The following is a 19,492-nucleotide window of genomic DNA, read 5'->3' on the forward strand; positions in this document are numbered from 1 at the left end:
TTTCCCTTGTGCGTCCTGTGGGTTTTGACAAACGTAGAGTGGCCTGGCCGTCATCACAGGAGAGAACGGAAGTTTCAGCGCCCTCAAATGGCACAGGTTCAGGAGTGCAAGGGCCACTTGGGGACATAATGCATCTATTTGCCGTAGCAACGGTCCTAAATGTTTCACGCTGCGTCCCAGTGCGTGCACTGCTTAAAGACTGGGTTTTGGAGGAATCGAGGCCAACGGTCAGTGATGCAGATGCTTGGTGCTGGGCTCGCTAGGGCCGAATCAACGGCGGGCCGAATCAACGGCAGACCGAATCGATAACGACAAAGGGGCATGGGCAGTGAGTTGTAATTAAACCCAATAGTAGCACGGTTGCAAACCAGCCCCGAGTCAGGTCTGGACCGAGCAGACGCTGACTGCAGGATGCCTGTCCAGCGAAGGTGGGATGGGGGGTCCCGCTGCGCACCTGCTCCTAGTGAGAGGGGGGCAGGTTGCCCTCTGCCCCTTGAGAGGTTCAGAATACTTAATAGCTTCTAGCTCACCGGGCACGTTATTTTATCCTAGATCAAACAGCATACAGGGAAGCTCCCTGAAGCGAGAAACTGTCCTTGGCTAACGGGTCAAACTGGCCATTTGGAATTTCCCCTGTGAGCGTCCTCTGCCTCTCCGCCCTGCCCAGTTCTGGTAACTTCAGGGCTCTCCTCAGACCAGTAGCCTCCGCCTCCCCTGTGAGCCTGTTAGAATTGCAAATTCATGCCTCCCCGCCCCCAGTGGAATCCGAATTCCTGGTGATCGAGGCCAGGAACGCAGGTTAGCAGGCTCCCTGGTGATTCCTAAGAACTTGATAACAAGATGAGAGGCGTGGCTTTGAGCCCAAACAGATGGGTCCGCCCTAGTCCACCTGACTCCAGAAGTTGAACTCTAGCCCCGGGTGACTTCCAGAAGCACAGCCGTGTACAGGTGGGGTTCCCGGGCCTCCCCCACCCTCCGGGACACCCAGGTGTCCTATAAACAGAGGGGGTCGGAGGGTCTGTTGAATGCCCTCTCCGCCTCCCTGCCCTCAGCCTCTCTCTCTACCCTCTGCTCCCCACCCCCCACCCCGGAGCCACTAATTATTGGGTGTGCCCTGTCTGGCCCTGCCCTCTGAACCTTGGCTTACACTCTGACCAACAAGGGGCCCCTCGTTTTGTTTTGACTAGAGAGCGCTGATGACCCTCTGCAAATGACTTTATTCGTAGCTGAGATGTGAGCTCAGTGCTCCTCCTCCAACCAAAAGGCTGATGTCAGCACGGCCCGATGGAACGTTCCGCAGTGATGGGAATGTTCTACACCCGCCCTTTCTGTACAGCAGCCCCCGGCCCCATGTCTGTTGAGCATTTGAATTTACGGAACTGTTTAATACCCCTAATGATACGTAACTGAAGGGCGAACAGCCACGTGTGGCTGGTGGCTGTCGAACGGGACGCTGTGGGTCTGCGGCATCCATTCGCTAACCTGCCTTGAGTAAGACAATTTATTCTACCTTGAACACCAGCGCCAGGGAGGTGATAGTTTGGGGACATTATTACTGCTATCTTACGCTTGTATTTTTTTTTTTAATTTTTTAAAATATTTATTTTTTGAGAGAGAGAAAGAAAGTGTGCAAGCAGGGGAGGGGCACAGAGAGAGGGAGACAGAGAATCCGAAGCAGACTTCAGGCTCTGAGCTGTCAGCACAGAGCCTGACGCGGGGCTCGAACTCACAAACCGCGAGATCATGACCTGAGTCGAAGTTAGACGCTTAACCGACTCAGCCACCCAGGTGCGCCTATACTTGTAATTACTAAAACAAGGCATTTTCCCTCTTTGGGGCAATTTTTTACATTAATCACTTATGGGACTATTTTAAGATGATACTTTTTTTAAAAAGAGCTTAACATAAGTATATGTTACTTCGTATCATGGCTTCCTGTTTTGCTTTTGTGCCCTAAAACGCATAACATTGAGTGCGCGGAAGAGGTTGAGACCTCCCAGGATGCGTTCTTAAAATTAAAAGCCTCATTTTTGAGTGTATAAAAAGTTATCATGGGGCGCCTGGGCGGCTCAGTCGGTTGGGCATCTGACTGTGGCTCAGGTCACCATCTTCTAGTTTGGGGGTTCGAGTCCCGACTCTGCTGACCGTGTGGAGCCTGCTTGGGACCCTCTCTCTCCCTCTCTCTCCGCCCCTCCCCCACTTGTGGCTTTCTCTCTCCAAATACATAAATAAACTTAAACAAAGTTATTATCTCATGATATGCTGTACTATACAAGCGAGATGTGAGAGTGGTGAGATGTGAGAGTGTGCCTTCTAAGAAATTCTGTAACCACATGGTGTGCCCACCCCCCTTTCCCCAGAGGCGAAGAAAGTGCTGTGTATCACCTTCACCCTGGGGGCCGTCCTGGCGGGAGCCGTGCTGGCCGCCGTCCTGCTCTGGAAGTTCAGTAAGTGCAGGGGGGCATCCTTGTGGGGTGTCCCGCTCTCCAGGGGTGGGGCTCGTTGTTTCTGTTCGGTGACGGGGACGCAGAATCCTCATCCTCCTCCTCCAATCTCACGGTCCCCGTTGTTAGGAGTCACTTTCCCACTTCCTCCTACCCCGTGGGTCGCGGGAATCCCATGCTGTTGGTGGAGTACTGACCACGGTGGGTTTACGCGGTGCTCTGGGGCGCTAGCTGCCGCCCCGGGGCCACCTGTCCCCTGGATCTCTGTGCAGCATCACCTGCTACGCGCTGGGGCGGGTCTTACCTGCAGCAGCTCTTTAACCACAGCCCGGCCTTTCCGTCCGCCCGGGGCAGGGGACTCAGGGCATTTACGGATCCAGAGGTCACCTGAGGAAGGCGGGGGGTGCTGTCCAAGCCCAAGGCTGGGAGCCCCTCCCCGCCCCCCTGGAAGTGATGCACCAGGGCCCCCCCTGCCTCTGACGGCCAGCCCTGTTTCCTTTGGTAGATGATGGGGTCAAGGACGCATCTGCTCCTTATTAAGACAAAGGGGGGACGTGCTCTTCTCTCGTGCCGCTTGGGGCTCCGAGAGTGGACGTTGGCGCTCGCGGTGGGTGCGTGGGGTTTTCCTGGTGTCCCCAGCTGACTGGGTCTCCCTCCCGTCTCTCTGCAAGTGGAGAACAAGTGCTTGGTGTCCGGGATCGAGTGCGGGTCCTCGGGAACCTGCGTCAGCCCCTCTCACTGGTGTGACGGGGTCCTGCACTGCCCCAGCGGGGAGGACGAGAACCGATGCGGTAAGTCGCAGGACTGCGTGCGCCTGGGGACGCGACCGCTCTGCCCGGGGTGCCCCGGCTCCTGGTGTCCACCGCAGAGACCGCGGCCCCATCCTAGGCAAGATGGCCAGGCCTGTGTCCGGCACGGCCACCCGGGAGGTCACTGAACCGCTACCTGGAGGCTGTACCTTTGGTCTGACCGCAGATGAGGACCCAGGCTCAGAGAGGGTGTGCTCCTGGCCCAGCAGCACACAGCGGGGACAGAGGGGGACTGCAGGGCTGGGTCACTGTGACGGGGCGCCCCCAGCTGGCCCGGGGCGTCACCTCGCAGCCACTGCAGGAGCGAAGTATTTAACGTGGAGATGGGGGGGCGCAGTATGTACTTTCAAAGCCGGCTCGCCTTTGGAATCACGTGTGTCTATCATCACAGAGCGGGCACCTGGCTTTGCTTTCGGTATTTTCTGTCGATTGTTGCAAGTGATTTCAAGGGTGGTGGCGTGGCTGTAATCGGAGATGGGGCCTGAGCGGGAGCGGTGCTGCATCCACCGACAGCCACCGGCAGAGTGAGTCTGACCTCAGTCCGGCACCGGCCGAGGGGACAGCACGCAGGCTGGTTGTTTCCCGGCCGTGCCCGTGTGGCCTGGGTGGGCGGAGATGGAGGAACGAAGCATCGTCTAAGGTGCCGGTAACTGAGCTCCACCCCTGGCTGGAGCTGGCTTATTTGTCTTGAAAAGCTTTTACGTTGCGGTCCTCCGGCGGAACATGTTAGGCAGTGTGACCCAGGCACGCGGGGACCACGGCCGTGGCGCTGTGATGCTATGTCCCCGCGCCCTGGGTCCTGCCGCACGCTCTGACACGTTTATATGACAACCACTTGTTTTTAAGCAAACAGAAATTTCGGAATTGTAGCGTCAGGGGCATCGCCAGAAATTTCAGGAGCGGCTTTACTCCTCTCCTGTCCAGTTTCTCCTAACTCCCGAGGGTTTCATTTAAACATGGGGCAGACTAGGGGCGCTTGGGGGCCTCAGTCAGTTGAGCGTCAGGCTTCGGCTCAGGTCATGATCGCACGGTTCATGAGTTCGAGCCCCGCGGCGGGCTCTGTGCTGACAGCTCGGAGCCTGGAGCCCGCTTCGGCTTCTGTGTCTCCCTCTCTCTCTCTCTGCCGCGCGCCCCTGCTTGCGCTCTGTCTCTCCCTCTCTCAAAAAAATAAACATAAAAACATTTAAACACAGGAGCTGAGGATGTGGGTCCCCTTTCTTCTCCTGGGCCTTCCAGGGTGAAGACAGCTTTCCTGCATGTCCTCTGAGCCAGGTCACGGCACCTGTGCAGGACACGCCGCTGGCCCCGGCTGGTGGGACCCCCCAGTGGGGAAGGCTGGGCCCTGGGCGCCGGCTCTGTGTGGCCCTGGGGCAGCCTGTGTCCATGGCCCACACCTCGGTCCGTGAGCCCCCACAGCACAGCCTTGCCGGTATCCCGGAGAGCGTTTGCACTTGGCAGTGACCCCCCCCCCCCCCGCCCCAGCTCGTTAAACTTTCAACACACCGCCTTGCCCGTGTGTTGGTGACATATTTGTCGCCATTTTCCTAAGTAAGGGGCGTTGCGATTCAGAGCGTGGTGAAGAGCATGTGTTGGTGACATATTTGTCGCCATTTTCCTAAGTAAGGGGCGTTGCGATTCAGAGCATGGTGTTTTCATACGCATGGGCGGGCGCACATGGGCAACGCTGAACTCTAGCAAGACGAATTGTTCAAGTTCCTCTTCCTCCCTGTCTTCTTAATGTTTACGTTGTGTCTGTTTCCTACAACACGTTGAGCTAATGTACCCGGGCAGATCAAAATCAGGAAGTACCCAAGGATGCGCGGGGAAAACTCAACCTCCCCTACCCTGCACGCACACGAGCACGCGCGCACGGTCATGTGCCCATCCACCAGCCAATCACGTTTCTCTCTCAAGGGCAGCAGATAGGCATCTCTCCCTTCTCTTCCGGATAGTTTTTAGGTGAAAAAGCAAATACGTGTGTGTATATTTTGTATTGTCCTCACCTCCCAGTGGTCACTGCCTCGCTGACTGCACGGGCCTTGATGACACATCCTGGGACCATTTCTGATTGGGACGTGAGCCCTCGCTTTCCCTCAGCCACACACTCCGTGCTCCTGGGTGTAGACATGCCTTGGGAAGCCTCTTCTGGGGGACCCAACGTGCATGTTCCAGGCACAGGAGAATATTGGTAGGAAATACCTCCAGAAGCAAGATCGCTGGGTCAGATTTTGTAATTGGATAGACCCACCTTAACTTGGGATTATTTAATTTCCACATTGATTATTTATATAAAGCAAAACAGGTGACCGTGACATCGTGCGTGTCTTCTGCGTCGGATCAGAACACACATTTGATGTGCTTGCAGTTTGTCCACCTTGTGGAGCGGACATTATTTTCAACAAAATGCACATCTTCTGACATTAAAGAATATCGCCCGTCCAGTTGAAAACGTTCAAGTGCGCGCAGAGAGCGTTCTTTTTCCGGGGGTGCGTGTATTCTTGAATATATATATCGAACGTATGCGTATTGTTAATGCTAATCCGCTTTCTACATCCGTCGCCCTGGTTTCTGTGGCCATTAAATGTCGCCAGAGAAACTGGAGAACCACTCGAGGTGACCCAGTTACCGTCCTGTTCTGCGCACTTGAGAGCGGCTGAGAGGGGAGACCTTAGGTGTTCTCACCGCAGGAGAAAGGAAAGAAAAGAAAGCTGGATCTGTGCGAGGTGGTGGGTGCGCTTGATTGTGGCAGCCGGTTCCCGGGGTACACACGTCTCAAAACACCAGGTCGTACCCCGTAAGTATGTACAATTGTTATCTGTCCTCTATACCTCAGTAAAACCGAGAAGTTCCTGATACTTAAAAAAAGAAAGAAAAGAACTTGAGCTCGGGACCGTTTCCAGCTCTCTGGGGCGTCAGCTGTCGTGTTCTCCTAGTTAACATTTGTCTAAGTGTTTATTTAAACTTCAGTTAGTTCACATACAGTGTAATATTCGTTTCAGGTATACAGGAGAGTGATTTGATAGTTGCATACATCGCCCCGTGCTCGTCATGACAAGTACCCTCCTTAATCCCCATCACCTGTCCTAGTGAGCATTTGACTGCAGAGACACGAGATGGAAGGAAAAAAAAAAATCCCTAAAATTACCACAAACCAAAAAGGAAACGTCTCCTTCACTGTCTGCTATGCCACAGTGTCAGTTTTATTTTAATTTTGGAATTATTTTTAATTTTGTTTCATGTTTATTTTTGAGAGAGAGAGAGAGCAGGGGAGGGGCAGAGAGAGGGGGAGACACAGAATCCGAAGCAGGCTCTAGGCTCTGAGCTGTCAACACAGAGCTGGACCTGGGGCTCGAACCCACGAGCCGTGAGATCATGACCTGAGCCAAAGTCAGACGCTTAACCGACGGAGCCACCCAGGCGCCCCAGGGCCCCCTGCCCTGCACACAGTGTATGGGACTTTCATTTCAATTGATGAGCCAATTATTAGTATGTCATTATTAACGCAAGTCCTTAGTTCACACTTGGCATTGTGGACAAACGTGTGACGTGTTTGCATTTGGACAGCGGGTTAGAACAAATGTGCAATGACACGTACCCACCGGTACAGTATCATACAGAGTATCCTCACTGCTTTGAAAATCCTCTGTGCTCTGCCCGTTCATCCCTCCCTCCCCCAACCCCTGCAACCACTCCATAGTTGTGCCTTTTCCAGAACGTCCTATGGTCGGAATCATACAGTTTGTAGCCTCTTCAGAACGGCCTCTGTCACCTGGTGATACGCATTTCAGTTTCCTCCCCGGCTTTTCCTGGCTTGATAGCTCGTTTCTTTTTAGCACTGAATGATGTTCCATTGCCTGGATGGACCACGGTTTGTTTAGCCACCTCAGGGAGCTCGTGGCTAGCTCCCACGTGGCGCATGGGGATCACCCATCCAGGAAGCATTAGGAAATTATCAGACCGCGGCTGGTCACGCCACAGGGAATGAGCCAGAACGTCCACTGAGTTGGGGCCACAGAAGTGGGGCAAGAATGAGGTCTGCGATAATCAGGTCTTCATTTTATATGTTAAGTCACATAGATTCCCCCCGGAGCTCAGAGCATGGGCTCACATGCTTTTGTGCATCAGTGAACGTCGTACGTCACACAGCGTTTAGCAGCCTGCCCTCCTTCAAGGCATGCCGTTTTCAAGGTCATTTGTATGAATATGTGACACCAGTTAATCCTCAAGCCATATGGGCGGGACCCGCTCTGTGGCTGTGCCCCTCCTGATCCAGCCGCTCACACATGGAACGTTCTCGGAATTCTGGATTGTGGTTACCCCTAGGGAGGGAGAAGTCACTGGCATAGAGAGAGGTTTAGACGACGTCTAAGGTGTTTCATTTCCTTAAACAGAAGCACTGAGGTCATTTGGGCGAAGTGTGACTGAATTCAGAGGCAGAACCTTGCACCAGGGGGGTGTGGCATGTCTCTGGTGCTCTGCCAGGATCCGGGGTGTTGGGCAAGAATGGTCGATCTGTTGTTCAAAATGATTGTTTAAAGATCATTTCTGGGGGCGCCTGGGGGGCTCAGTCAGTTAAGCGTCCGACTCTTGGTTTCAGCTCAGGTCACGGATCTCACAGTTTGTGAGTTCGCGCCCCGAATCGGGCTCTGCGCTGATGCTCGGAGCCTGCTTGGGATAACCCTCTCTCTGCCCCTCCCCACCCACTCTCTCTGTCTCTGTCTCTCTCTCTCAAAATAAATAAATAAAACTGAAAAAAAAGACCTTTTTGTTTTAAAAAAAAAAACCCTTTATCTTTTTCATTTATTTTTAAATACTCGCTTTATCAAGATATGGCGCACGTACCATAGAATTCATCCCTGAGAACATACAGTTCAGCGGCTTTTCTACGTTCAGCCCCTCCCCCCACCCCAGGGTCCCCCGCAACCACTAATCCACCGAGTGTTGCTCTGGATGCCCCACTCTGGGCCTTTCATACAGCGCATGGGCCTGCGTGGGCCTCCTTTCAGGGCCGATGACACTCCGTGGCGTAGATGGGCCACCTTGTGTCCATTCATCCGTCCACGGTCGCTTACGTTCTCCTGCCTTCCGGCTCTTGTCTGAACACCCGCTGCCAGTGCTTTGGGGGTAAAGAGCACTTTAGAGCCGAGAAGGGGTGCGCGGTCAGTGCCGTGGGGACGGGACCCCTCGTGTCGCCGCCTCTGAGCCTTTGTGTGGGGGCGGGGGGGGGCTCGAGTGGCGTCGGGACGGCCCCCAGAATCTCACGGAGCGTCTCCTTCGCTGCAGTGCGCCTCTACGGACCGAACTTCATCCTCCAGGTGTATTCGTCCCAGAGGAAGTCGTGGCACCCCGTGTGTCAGGATGACTGGAGCGAGGGCTACGGAAGGGCCGCGTGCCAGGACATGGGCTACCGGTGAGTACGGCCCCACCGCAGAAGCGGAGGGAAGATTCTCTCCGCCCTCCCCGGAGGGGCCTCTGGCTCCTTCCCAGAGCTGGTCAGGGAAGCCAGCAGGTGCCCACCGCATCCCCCTGCCCCCGTCCCCTGCACCTGGTGAGCAAGACTCACTACCCCCCAGCCCTGCCGCCTCCTGGACCTCCATCCACTCCCGGTTCCCCGTCCGCTCCCACCCACGGTCAAGGTCACCGAGGTCCAGGATGCCGGCCGGGGACTCCTTTTCTCAAGGAGCTCTTAAGGAGTACTGAGGCCTCACCTCCTCAGGCCTCCCTGGCTGGGGGAGGGGGGGGGCGGGGGGCTGGGGGAGGTCAGAGGGCACAGATGTGCAGACGTCACTGCATACATGCTTGGGGGACGCACTGAGCCTTTGAATGGGGGACAGGTGGCATCAGATTGCCGTGGAAGAGAATTCAGTCCTGCCTGTGGCCACAGGGATGGGGGGAGAGGCAGGAGGGACCCTCCCTGGGGCTCCCAGCCAGGGGCTCCCCAGGGTGTCCCTTGGCGTGCAGGGCAGCCGTCTGGCCACACGGGGAAAGGCTGTGTGATTTTATTGTCACTACGTCTTCCTCGGGGTGTCTCTGTGTGACTTCTGCGCAGCACTGGGGGGTTCTCCGTATGCCAGTAGTCAAGGTTAATCACTGCTTGATAAGAAGCGTGACATCTTTGGGGGTGGGGCAGAGGGGAAATGGGTGATGGGCATTGAGGAGGGCACTTGTCGGGATGAGCGCTGAGTGTCGTATGGAAGCCAATCCGACAATAAATTATGTTTTTTTTTAAAAAAGAAAGAAACTTGGCATCTTAGCCAGCGAAATCTCTCCAAATGCCATCCCCAACGGATGTAGTAATGCCCCCATCGTGTTCAGGACCCGACGGGATTTTATAGCGGGGGAGTGTTTTAACATCCGTAAATTCTCTTAGGTTACATGTACTCACATCCTCTTTGTCCGTATTTCTCTATCCTCGCCCAAACTAGATTAGAAAAGGGCCCACGGAGGGCTTTCACGTGACGCTTCCGGGTTATTGGGTCCAAAGAGGATTATTAGACAGCGTCACTTGATCAGACCTTGTGGTTTTGTTTCCCACATGCTAAGGTGTCCCCCCTTATCCGAACACCGTACGAGAGAAGTATGGCGATACGGCCCAAGGATTTGCCGTCGCTTGTCACGAAGCCATTATTTTAATCAAGGTTTTCCGTCTCCTTTAGGAATAGTTTCTATTCTAGCCACGGAGTAGCGGATGACAGTGGGGCCACCAGCTTTATGAGGGTGAACACAAGTGCTAACCATATGGATCTCTATAAGAAACTGTACCACAGGTATTTGGTGATTTCTTTATTTTTCCTTTAAGAAATTTTGTAACGAGAGCGAGCAAGAGACACCATGGGGAGTCACAGTCCCGAGGTGGCGTTCTCGGACTGCGATTCCAGCATCGCTGAGAGTTTCTCTCTGGGAGGAGATCGGACGCGGAGTGGGGGTGGTTCATTCTCGGGGAGCAGCTGAGGGTTGTTTGCCATGGTCTTCGTGCCCTCTGCCCTCGGCCCTGGTGGCCCTGGAAAACATGGTAACATGAAAGTGGAGAGTCCTCCTGACCGCATTAAAATACTCCCCAGACATTAGAGACGGACGGACTGCGGGTCAGGGTATGTCTCCACGAACCCCCGAGAAAGTCAGCGTCCCAAGGGGGGTGACCAGCCCATCCCGCTTCGCCCGGGATGGTGCCCGTTTCAGCCCAGAAGTCCTGCTTCCCCAGGGGCCCTCTCGGTCCCCAGCAGCAGGGATGGCTGGTCCCCCGGCCCCCAAGCCACCCTGTCAGATGCCACCCGGCCGGGCGTGCGCGGCATCCCGGGGGGCCCGGGAGGGAGCAGCTAGTCCGGGTCAGCCCACGTGTCCTGTAGCTCGAAGCCAACTTGTGGCCTGGGGCGGGTCTCAGTGTGTCCAGTGGGTGGAAGAGAACCCGAACAGCAGATCGCAGGATTGGTGGCCTAGCTGGTTGGGGGGGGGGGCAGGGGGTGCTTGAGCTGCTTGTTTTGTCTCGCGCGTGTTTGAAGTGTTCACCGTCTCCCCAGACCGTCGTTGCTACCTGCCTCCTCTTTCATGTGAAAGTCGCACGGCGTCTTTGTGTGCAAGCCCTGGTCAGCTCCCAGGTCCCTATCGCTCATCCCCAGGTGGCTGGCCAAGCCGTCACCTCCCTGTGGGCCAGGTGCCAGGGGCTGCCCTTGGGGTGGGTGAAGTGACGTGGCACCCCTCCTTTCCTTTGAGCGGGCGGCCGGCGGCGGCTTTGCGTTCCTGGTGGCCGCTGGCCGTGGTGGCTGGGGGGGGTCGATTTCCGCCCAAGCTGCCCAGCCTGGCTGTCCCCAGGAACGTGACAGAGTGAGCCCAGGAGGAGGGCTGTGCTCGCCAGGTGCACATCAAAACGGCGGGGCCGCGGTCTGCCTGCCCAGGAAGCTAAACACAGCTGCCTGGGCTCTTTGTCGATGCTGAGTGTTTCTGTCCTTCCCGGTGACACTCCCATGCGGGATCAGGGCTGCGCGGGGAGGGAGAGCCACCACCTCCGGGACTCACAAGGTGGCTGCCGGGGGTGGGGGGGTGGGGTGCGGAAGGCTCCCTTCTCTTCGCTTTGATCCCCGAGTCGCAGACTCCATGTGACCACACGCTGGTGGCCGGACAGCGGCCCCTCCACATGGAAGAGAGTCAGCCTTGTGACCCTCAGAAAACATTTTCTTTTCATGGGAATGTGTCTTCTCTTGGCGTTGCCATGCCGCACAGCCGAAGACGCCTGGGACACACGGTGTCCGTGGAACCGGGGGGCATCTCGATGTGAGGGTGTCAGAAGCTGACTTTATGTGTGGAACTTGGGCTTGTGTCGAGTCGTTTGGGGGAGGTTCAAGGAAGCAGGGCTCTGCTCTGGATTGGATGCTGTTGGGAAGCGAGGCGATTTTGTGATTGGTATCTTAATGCCTTGTTTCCTTCTAGAAGGGGGCTGGCATGAAGCCAGGCTACACGGGAGATTGGCAAGCAGGTGCCGTCACTCCTGGCAGCCAGCAGAGGGGGCTGTTGGTCACTGTGGTCTGGACTAAGCTTCTGGTCAGGCCCCGGGGTGGACCCCCTGAATGTGGTTACGTTGGGTGCAACCAACCCGCTCTCCTCCACCATCTGTCAGGGGAAGATTCACTCTGAGACGGAATGCGCTGGTTACTTATTTTTCAGATGTAATTTCACTTACCTCCCAAATGAGTGACTTAACTTTTCTTTGGCTCCTGAGCCAACGAGGGGTCGTCTCGTTTTCCTGTGCAATACGTGTAAAGCAGTTACAGGAACCCGGAAGGTTACAGATGACTTCCTTGCAAAATTAGAGGGTGATTTTCAGTTCTGGAAATAAAAATAGTAGCTCATGTTGTTGGGTGCTTACCCTCACAACCAGTCTATGACCAGGTACTGTTATCCCACCCTACAGATGGAGAAACGACGCACAGAGAGGTTAAGTAACGAGCCTGGGGTCACACAGCTGTGACTTGAAACCCGGGCTGGGACTCAGTGCTCGATGCCAGGGTCCCCCACGTGGATGTGCTCTCTTTTTTTGACTCTTCGATCGCGGGCCCTTCTGTGTCTGGGGAGGCAGGGGGGTGCGACCATGGGAAGAAAATGTTTATTTCTAAGTATTTTGAGGGTCAAGCATCTCATGTATTCTAGTGACCAGAACACCCCCTGTTCTTTTGTAGTGATGTCTGTTCGTCAAAAACGGTGGTTTCTTTACGCTGTATAGGTAAGCGATTCCTGGTTTCCACCACCCCCCGCTTTTTCTCCAAAGGGAGCACCCTGTACCTTCAGAAATGCATCCCTTGCATCTGGGGAGGCGGGGTGATGGGGTGGGATGTGTCCGAGCCTTGCGCCTGGTCCGTACCCCAGCTCCACTCAAGGAACACCTTTCTGAAACTGCGGTGTCCTGGAGATGCCTCCGGCCTCAGGGCCAGGGATGCAGCCGTCCTGCGGGGACAGGCAATCTCAGGAAACTGTCGGGGCGCCGGAGGCCGTGGGTCTCCCCGTCTCGTGTTTGGCTTGCTTCTGGCTTCCCAGCCTCTATCCGTGTGGAAGGCACCCTCCCTGTACCCTCCTCTTTGGCCCTGTTTTCGAATGAAACACTGGTCCTGCAGCTCAGCTTTGCAGTGTGAACAGGTCAAACTAGCCGATGCCCCCGGGTGGACCGCGTGACCCGGGATCCTGGCCGTAACTCCCCAGCCAGGTTCAGCTCAGGCTCTTTCAGGCACCAATAGGGTGTGGTGCTCACCCTGGCTCTCCGGACCTTGCTGTCCACTTCGTGGGGCAGGAGACCCACCCCCTCGAGCAAAACCTCCAGGCAGCTCCCATTGGATGGACGCTCGTGGAGCCCCACCTCCTTTGCCCTGGCAGTGACGGGGACAGGGCAGACACTGGAGGGGCTCGGAGATTTACCCAGGGAAGCCCCTGGGACGTTAGCATCCCCCCCAACCTCCCTTTCTCCCCGGGTTCGGGTCCACTGTGAACTTCTGCCTGTGCCTCTGAGGCCCCTGCATCACCCGCCCGCACGACCAGGAGCCTCTGTCCTGTGGCTCCTTCCCCGCCAGCGCTCAGAGTTTCCAGAGAGGAAGCCTCCTCTCCCTTTCTGGCAAAGAACTTGTCACAAGTAGCAGCAGGCCAGGCCAGGCATTGAGGACTCACACTCGCTCTCCGTCCTCCTCCTCCTTCCTCCCTCCTCCCTCTTCTCTTCCCCTCCTCCTGCCTTCTTCCTCCTTCCTCCCTCCTCCTCCTTCATTCTCCCCTCCTCCCTCCTCCTTCTTCCGTCCTTCTTCCCTCCTTCTTCCTCCTCTCTCTTCCCCTCCCTCCTCCTCCCTCCTCTCTGTTCCCTCCTCCTTCTCCCTCTTCTCTCCTCCTTCTCCTTCCTCCCTCCCCCTCCTCCTCCCCTCCTGCCTCTTCCACCCTTTCTCTCCCTCCTCTCTTCCCCTCCTCCTTCCCTCGCCTTCCTCCTCCCCTCCTCCCTCCCTCACCTTCCTCCTCCCTTTCCTTCCTCCTTCTCCCTCCTCCCTCCTCCCTCCTTCTTATCCCTCCTCCTCCCCTCCTCCCTCCCTTGCCTTCCTCCTCCCTTTCCCTCCTCCTTCTCCCTCCTCCCTCCTTCCTATCCCTCCTCCTCCCCTCCTCCCTCCTGCCTCTTCCACCCTCTCTCCCTCCTCCCTTCCCCTCCTCCCTCCCTCACCTTCCTCTTCCCTCTCCCTCCTCCTTCTCCCTCCTCCCTCCTTCCCACCCTCTTTTGCAACGTTCAGGAGTCTTGGGGCCCCTGAGCGTTCAGTCTGTCCACGACTCCAGCAGGCCCCAGGGCCTTTGCTCCCCAGGATGCCCGCCTGGGTGCGCAGGGGACAGCGAGAGGGGGCATCAAGTGGTAGCGGAAGTGCTGCTTCCTGGGAGGGGGGCTGGGGGAGCGTCCCCTCCTCCCCTCAACCGGAAACAGACCAGGACTCATTCTCTGTAGTTCAGACCCCAAACGCGTGGGGTGCTCCCCCAGCCTGGCCGGACTTCGGGTGGAGGGACCGGGCCCACCCTGCGGGGGCGGTGGGGCGGCCCCGCCCGCGCTCACCTGCCCCGCGCTGGTCGCCTTCAGAGTGCGGGGTCACCGCGAAGATGGGCCGCCAGAGCCGCATTGTGGGCGGGAGCAGCGCCGCCCCGGGGGACTGGCCGTGGCAGGCCAGTCTGCACGTCCAGGGCGTCCACGTCTGCGGAGGCTCCATCATCAGCCCCGAGTGGATCGTGACGGCCGCCCACTGTGTGGAGGAGTGAGTCCCCGGGGGCGGGGGGAGGTCGGGGGGGGGGGGGCGAGGGTTTGGAGGTGGCTCTGGGGCAGCGTGACCTGGGGCGGAGTCTCCCATCTCTTCAAGCTCCGGTGTCCTGGCCCGTGCGTGGGGCCCGGCGCCCCCTTCGCGGCGTGACCTGGGGGCCTGGTGGGCTGGAGCGCGGGGAGCGGGACCCCCTCCTGCCGCCGGCTTCGCGGCTCCTGCCTCTCTCGGGAGCCCCGTCCTTCTGGGAGAGCCGGACTCCCTGGAAGCCTGTCCTCACCACCGCAGGCCAGGGGACTTCCCGCTGCCCTGCCCCAAGGCTCCCCGGGACCCACGGTCAAGCATCCCTGGCCACAGCGTGGCCCTCGGGACGGGGCAGCCGTAATTTACAGCCTCCGCTTTTGTGGACGACGCTGCCCCCTCCTTTCTCCTTAAACACAGACTTTTTTGGCCACATGCCTCCTTTGGAGGAAACCCCTGGCAGAGAGGTCTTTCCGACTTAGCGTGACCTCCAGCTGGCTGCGGTCCTGGCCATGCCGTCCTCTGGCTGTGTGGCCCCGGACCGTTCACGCAAGGTGTCTGACCGCAGTGTCCCCTTCGCACACCTGCAGGCCGTTGGGGGGGGGGGGAAGGAGCGACGTTTGTCACCCACTGGTGTTCCCTTCCTGACTTCCTTCCACCGGATTCCGATAGCTCCCGGGATCTGGGGTTCTCCTAAAAGGGAAACACCTAGACGAAGCTAATGCCCTAATGGCTGTGAGGCCTACAATCTAGCCATCCGCATGCACTTATTAAGCACCTGATACGTGAAGGCAAGTAAGACCCAGTCCTGCAAGAAACGAGGTTTGGAACCTCAGGGAGGCAGTCAGACCAAGAAACAGCGTTCTTCGATGTTCTGAGGGTTTGCGGCTGGTACAGAAGTGTGGGGGTGGAGGGGCTGGGTGGCTCAGTTAGTTAAACGACCCCCTCTTGATTTCGGCTCAGGTCACGATCTCACGGTTTGTGAGTTTGAGCCCCCATCGGGCTCTGTGCTGATGCGCAGAGCCTGCTTGGGATTCCCTCTCTCCCTCTCTCCCTGCCCCTCCCCTGCTCTCTCTCTCTCTCTCTCTCTCTCTCCTAAAATAAATAAAAACACTAAAAAAAGAGAGAGGCACAGGAGGAATGGACCTCATTGTCGAGGTGCAGGGGTGGGTGGGGCCACGGCAAGGCGCCAAGGGACAAGAGCCCGAGACCTCCCCGGCCTGGCCGTGTTGCTTCTAGAGGGTCATGGCGCCTCCGGGACGCCTGGCTCCGGCTTGTGACTTTGGAAGTCACCAAAGGAGTGTTTCCCATTTGCGTTTCTGAGGTGCTGAGTGGTCTTCGGCTTTACCTTCCAGACCACTGAACAACCCACGGCACTGGACGGCCTTCGTGGGAATTTTGAAGCAATCTTTCATGTTCTATGGACACGGGTACCGAGTGGGAAAAGTGATCTCCCACCCGAACTATGATTCCAAGACCAAGAACAATGACATCGCTCTTATGAAGTTGCAGACGCCTCTGACTTTTGATGGTATGTGACCGCGTCCGTGGGGCTCGGGGGCGTGTGGACGACTTTGACCGCGTGTCCAGGGAAGATGGAACCAGAGGGAGGGGGGTTGTGCTGCGTGCGGGGGGCGTGCACCTGTGACGGGCTGGGGGAGGGAGTGAGCGGTGCACTTTTCCTCTACCGTCCAGAGTTGTGATTTGATCGACATGCGTCAAAGTCCACACGGGCTTTCCAACCACAGCGCTGCTGGCCTTCGGGGTCGGACGGCGCTTTGGAGCCGTCCTGGCCTGGTCCCCATCCACCAGATGCCACTGGTGCCCTTCAGTTGTGACACGGATGTCTCCAGACGTCGAGAGACCTGCCCTGGGGGTGAAATTGCCTCTAGCTGAGAACCGCTGATCTAAAATTTGTCAGGACTTTTCTTTTTCACATAAATCCTGAAAACAAGAAACTTAACGGTTTACAACAACGAAAAGCAAGCCATGGTTTCCCTTAGCTTGGGCCCCCATTCTAGTCCATCCAAGGGGTCCTCCGGAATGTTCCAGCCCACACGGGCAGAGACAGACCAGGCCTTCATCCGCCACCACCACCACCCCCCCCATCAAGGTGTTTGCATTCAAGTTGGGACACAATGTGGACCCAGAAGAACCGGTCCTTGGGGGCCGTGTCCAGCAAGGCCTCCGAGGTGCAGGCTGGGAGTGCCCGCCAGCTTCTCGAGACACACGTGTGTCCTCTCTGCCCCTCGTCCCCTGCCGACAGTGTCTATTGTCAAATTTTTGTTCCTTGAAGATTTAAGTTTGAAAAAAGCTTCACTACTTGCAGCCTCTTTCTTAGTTCTGTTTCTTGAAGAGTTCAGTGTGAATTTCTAGAAGCAGAGCTAGCAAACAGTTCTGTTTCTAAGCAGCTTAACTTCCAGAGAAGGGAGCACCTCACCTGTGAGAAGGAGGGGCCCGGCAGGGACAGAACGTGGGCGTGCGGGGAGAGGTCGGGGTCTGGGACTCTCCTGGGGTGATGGTGGTGGCACCGGGCCCCGCGGCGTGCAGATGGGGGGGGGGGGTGTCCGGGCTGAAGACGGTCGCTGCACAGCCTTCAGTTAGACCAGACTGGCTCACGCTGTTTTCTCTTCTTGGAACAGACAAAGTGAAGCCGGTGTGCCTGCCCAACCCAGGCTTGATGCTCGAGCCGGAACAGCCGTGTTGGATTTCCGGGTGGGGGGCCACCCACGAGAAAGGTGAGGCTCTTGGCCACGCGGGTCCCACGGAGCCCAGCACCGGGCTTGGAAGTGGGGGGGCCAGGGGGTTGATCCCGGATCCGCTCCCACGCGATTAGATCACTTCGGCCACGTTGCTCAGGCTCCGTGCCTCAGTTTCCCCATCTGCTAAATGGGGAAAAAAAAAAAACCCGTGCCTGCCCTACCTGGCACTGTGTCCTTACTAAGACGGAAGGGAAGCAATGTGTGTGGAAACTGCTTTTCGAAGCGTAGAGGCCGCATCAATGCGAGGGACGTACAGGCTGTGTGATCGCGTCCCCTTGTTGCTAACGGCTTGCCCCGGAAGCCGGCCGTGCCCTCCGGGGGCTCAGGGACAGTGGGCTCGGTGAGGGTGGGCTTTCATGACCCGCGATGGCCAGCCGCAGGCCGCTGGAGCTGCGTCCGTCTGCCCCGATGCCCCGGGGGGGGGGGGGGGAAGCTGCACAGTCGTGGTGCAGACCCGCTCAGCGGGCTTTGCTACGATTGACTTTCCTCTCCGAGAAAACTTCCCAGAGAAGGGGAGCTTAGCGGTTCCACTTTTGCGGAGCGTGAGAAGCGCTTGGTGGTACAAAGAGGCCTCTCACGCACTGTCTACGTCCTTCTGGAAAGTGTTCAAGGCAACACCCAAGAGACCCTTTAGAACAAGGCGGAAAGGACAAGAGCTGGGTGATGTGGGGGCAGATCGGGGCGACGGTGGCCGAGCCGGGCATCCAGGAACCTGGTGTAAAGAAAGTTAGCGCAGCTGAGCCTTACCCTGGGCTCACAGCAGCCCGGATGGGTGGGAAAATCGACACGTGTTTGTGGAGCACCTCCTATGGGCTGGGAGGGCGTCACTGTCACCGTCACCGCACAGCATAAGACAGGAACATCTGCCCTCAGGAATGTCGCATTTCCTCGCGGATGTCTGGGGGGCGGGATGTGGTCAGCCAGCAAACAAAGAGCTGAACTGGGTGCTTTCAAAGGGCAGAAAGTTGTCACGGCGGGGGCCTGGCTGCTCTGAAGGGGTGATCAGGGAAGGCTTCTGGTAAGAGGCGACACTGGAGATCTGAATGATGAGGCTGTTGAAGGAACAGAAAGGTCAGTGTGGCGGGGTGGGGGGGATGGCGAGTCAGGGGTGACGGCGTAGGCTGTGGGGGGGCCTCACAGGCTTTGGGGAGGACCCTGGCTTGTATTCTGCGTGAGCTAGGGAGCCGTCAGGAGTTTTTAAGGAGAATGGCATGAGCCGGTGGGCTTCTGGGGAGTCACAGAAAGGATGCAGGCAGGAGGGGGCTGACCCCAAGTGCAGGGGAATCATGTCTGGGACGCGCTGGCGGCTCAGCTGTGGGAGGTGGGCCTGGAGGCAGGAGACCATGTCTGGGGCAGACCCCCCCACCACCACCTTGCAGGTGGACTGAACATCAGCAGGGGGAGAGGGAGGGATCCAGGGCGGTCAGCTTCTTGCTTGGGGATCTGAGCCCCAGGGTGGGTGTGGTGCCACTTTCTGAGCCAGGGAGGACGGGGTGGTGAGGACTTGGGGTGGAGGGGTGCGGTGAGAGGCTCTGTTTTGTCACGTGAGGCCCGTGGCGCCTGGAAGAACCCCACGCGGAGGGAGCGAGATGGGAGGGAAGGGGTAGACGGACACAAGGGCCCACCCTGCTGTGGAGAGGTTTAGTGGGCAGGGGAGCCGGGAAGCGGGACCGGACCGTCGGTGGAGCCCCGTGGGGCTACGGAAACACAGCCTGGCCCCTGTGGGCCCGGGAGCGGTCTGGCGAGGACGGAGCCCCAGAACCAAGGCGCTGGGCGGAGAGGGAGGAAGATTCTAGAACACAGAGCGTTCCGGAGCTCCAGGGCCAGGAAGGCCTCCCTGATTGGGAAGAGCCGTGCCAAGTCCGAGCCGTCAGCTGTCGGGATGACCCGGCCTCCCTGGAGGAGGAGGAGGAGGAGGAGGAGGAGGAGGGAGGGGCCGTGGCCCGCGGTCTCGGGTGCGCACTGGCGCGTCCCCAGGAGGGAGGCCACTGTTCCACGGGAGCCGCCCGATGCTGTCTTCCGTCTCAGGGAAAACCTCGGACGAGCTGAACGCCGTCATGGTGCCCCTCATCGAGCCCTGGCGTTGCAACAGCAAGTATGTCTACAACAACCTGGTCACGCCGGCCATGATCTGCGCGGGCTACCTGCAGGGGACCATCGACTCCTGCCAGGTGACTGGAGGGTGCCCTCGCAGCCCCCACGGA

The 19,492-nt window shown here is 57.7% G+C and overlaps 1 protein-coding gene and 1 long non-coding RNA gene across 5 annotated transcripts in view; one reads left to right on the forward strand and one right to left on the reverse strand.

The window, feature by feature from the left end:
• Positions 1 to 19,492, forward strand: part of TMPRSS2 (transmembrane serine protease 2) — a 36,096-nt gene that overhangs the window by 14,101 nt on the left and 2,503 nt on the right. For all 3 annotated transcript variants that reach the window (XM_023238709.2, XM_023238710.2, XM_023238711.2), the window contains exons 4-12: positions 2,361 to 2,447; positions 3,116 to 3,235; positions 8,537 to 8,663; positions 9,910 to 10,020; positions 12,424 to 12,467; positions 14,334 to 14,505; positions 15,882 to 16,057; positions 17,169 to 17,264; positions 19,317 to 19,459. In XM_023238709.2, the coding sequence (XP_023094477.2) occupies positions 2,361 to 2,447; positions 3,116 to 3,235; positions 8,537 to 8,663; positions 9,910 to 10,020; positions 12,424 to 12,467; positions 14,334 to 14,505; positions 15,882 to 16,057; positions 17,169 to 17,264; positions 19,317 to 19,459 (1,076 nt within the window). The remainder of the gene's footprint in view (positions 1 to 2,360; positions 2,448 to 3,115; positions 3,236 to 8,536; positions 8,664 to 9,909; positions 10,021 to 12,423; positions 12,468 to 14,333; positions 14,506 to 15,881; positions 16,058 to 17,168; positions 17,265 to 19,316; positions 19,460 to 19,492) is intronic.
• On the reverse strand, positions 10,029 to 19,309 carry LOC111556342. 2 transcript variants are annotated; one of them, XR_006584770.1, is made up of 5 exons: positions 18,914 to 19,309; positions 18,036 to 18,340; positions 12,527 to 12,688; positions 11,928 to 12,073; positions 10,029 to 10,253 (listed from the first exon to the last, which is right to left on the reverse strand). It is a non-coding gene; the product is annotated as an uncharacterized LOC111556342 (long non-coding RNA). The 2 variants fall into 2 exon arrangements; XR_002735770.2 differs by lacking the exon at positions 12,527 to 12,688 and having other exon boundaries at positions 18,914 to 19,301.

The sequence above is a fragment of the Felis catus genome, chromosome C2 (genome assembly GCF_018350175.1).
Source record: "Felis catus isolate Fca126 chromosome C2, F.catus_Fca126_mat1.0, whole genome shotgun sequence".
Taxonomy (NCBI): Eukaryota; Metazoa; Chordata; class Mammalia; order Carnivora; family Felidae; genus Felis; species Felis catus.